At 44.1% G+C, this 619-nt stretch overlaps 1 protein-coding gene across 1 annotated transcript; it reads right to left on the bottom strand.

Moving 5' to 3' along the window:
• Positions 1-90: 90 nt before the first annotated feature.
• On the bottom strand, positions 91-551 carry LOC106512670 (cytochrome P450 2K1; the record flags this gene model as incomplete). The annotated part of the gene is given in 1 exon segment (XM_014001239.1): positions 91-551. A coding segment is annotated over 1 exon segment (339 nt), but the record flags the coding sequence as incomplete, so codon positions are not given.
• Positions 552-619: the final 68 nt, after the last annotated feature.

Raw genomic sequence — 619 nt, forward strand, 5'->3', positions numbered from 1 at the left:
TCGAAAAAGTTTTCATAATAACATCAGTCACGGCAACAAAACAAAACGAATTAAATAACTTTGCGTAAAAAGAATCCTTCAGGTTCTCACCTGCATCAAAGTGAGGTGTGGTTTCCTGAGGTTCATCTGCAGGAGGTTCCCGAGCACGGGGAGTCCTCTCGGTCCTGGTGGCTCCTTTCCAAGACTTTTGGAGCTAAAGTTGGCAGAAAACAGAAAATATGTCAGAAGGAGAACCAGAACCACCAATAGCGGGGTGGAGAAGGACTGGAGCAAAACATCTAAAAGTGCCATGATTTGACACAAACTGGGTCGGGTTCTGCAGAGTCTGAGATGCTCTGAAAGAAACCAGCTGGTTCCACTGACAGCAGCTGAATCACAGCACAGTTTTCTTAAACAAACAGCAGGAGGGTTCAGTCTGCAGTGAATCATTGCTTTTATAGCTGGAACTTTGTTCTGTGTCAAAGTTGGTCTGTAGATTGACTCTATGCATATGCACGTGTTGTCCCACTGGTGCAGAGTTCACACTGGAGAGGTGTTCAGAAGTAACCCTTCCCCTACACAAACTAAACAACTGTGCACAGTGTTTGTTATTAAAGAGAACCAAGATTAGTTGTAACAT

This window comes from Austrofundulus limnaeus, unplaced genomic scaffold (assembly GCF_001266775.1).
Source record: "Austrofundulus limnaeus strain Quisiro unplaced genomic scaffold, Austrofundulus_limnaeus-1.0 Scaffold10015, whole genome shotgun sequence".
In the NCBI taxonomy this organism is placed as follows: Eukaryota; Metazoa; Chordata; class Actinopteri; order Cyprinodontiformes; family Rivulidae; genus Austrofundulus; species Austrofundulus limnaeus.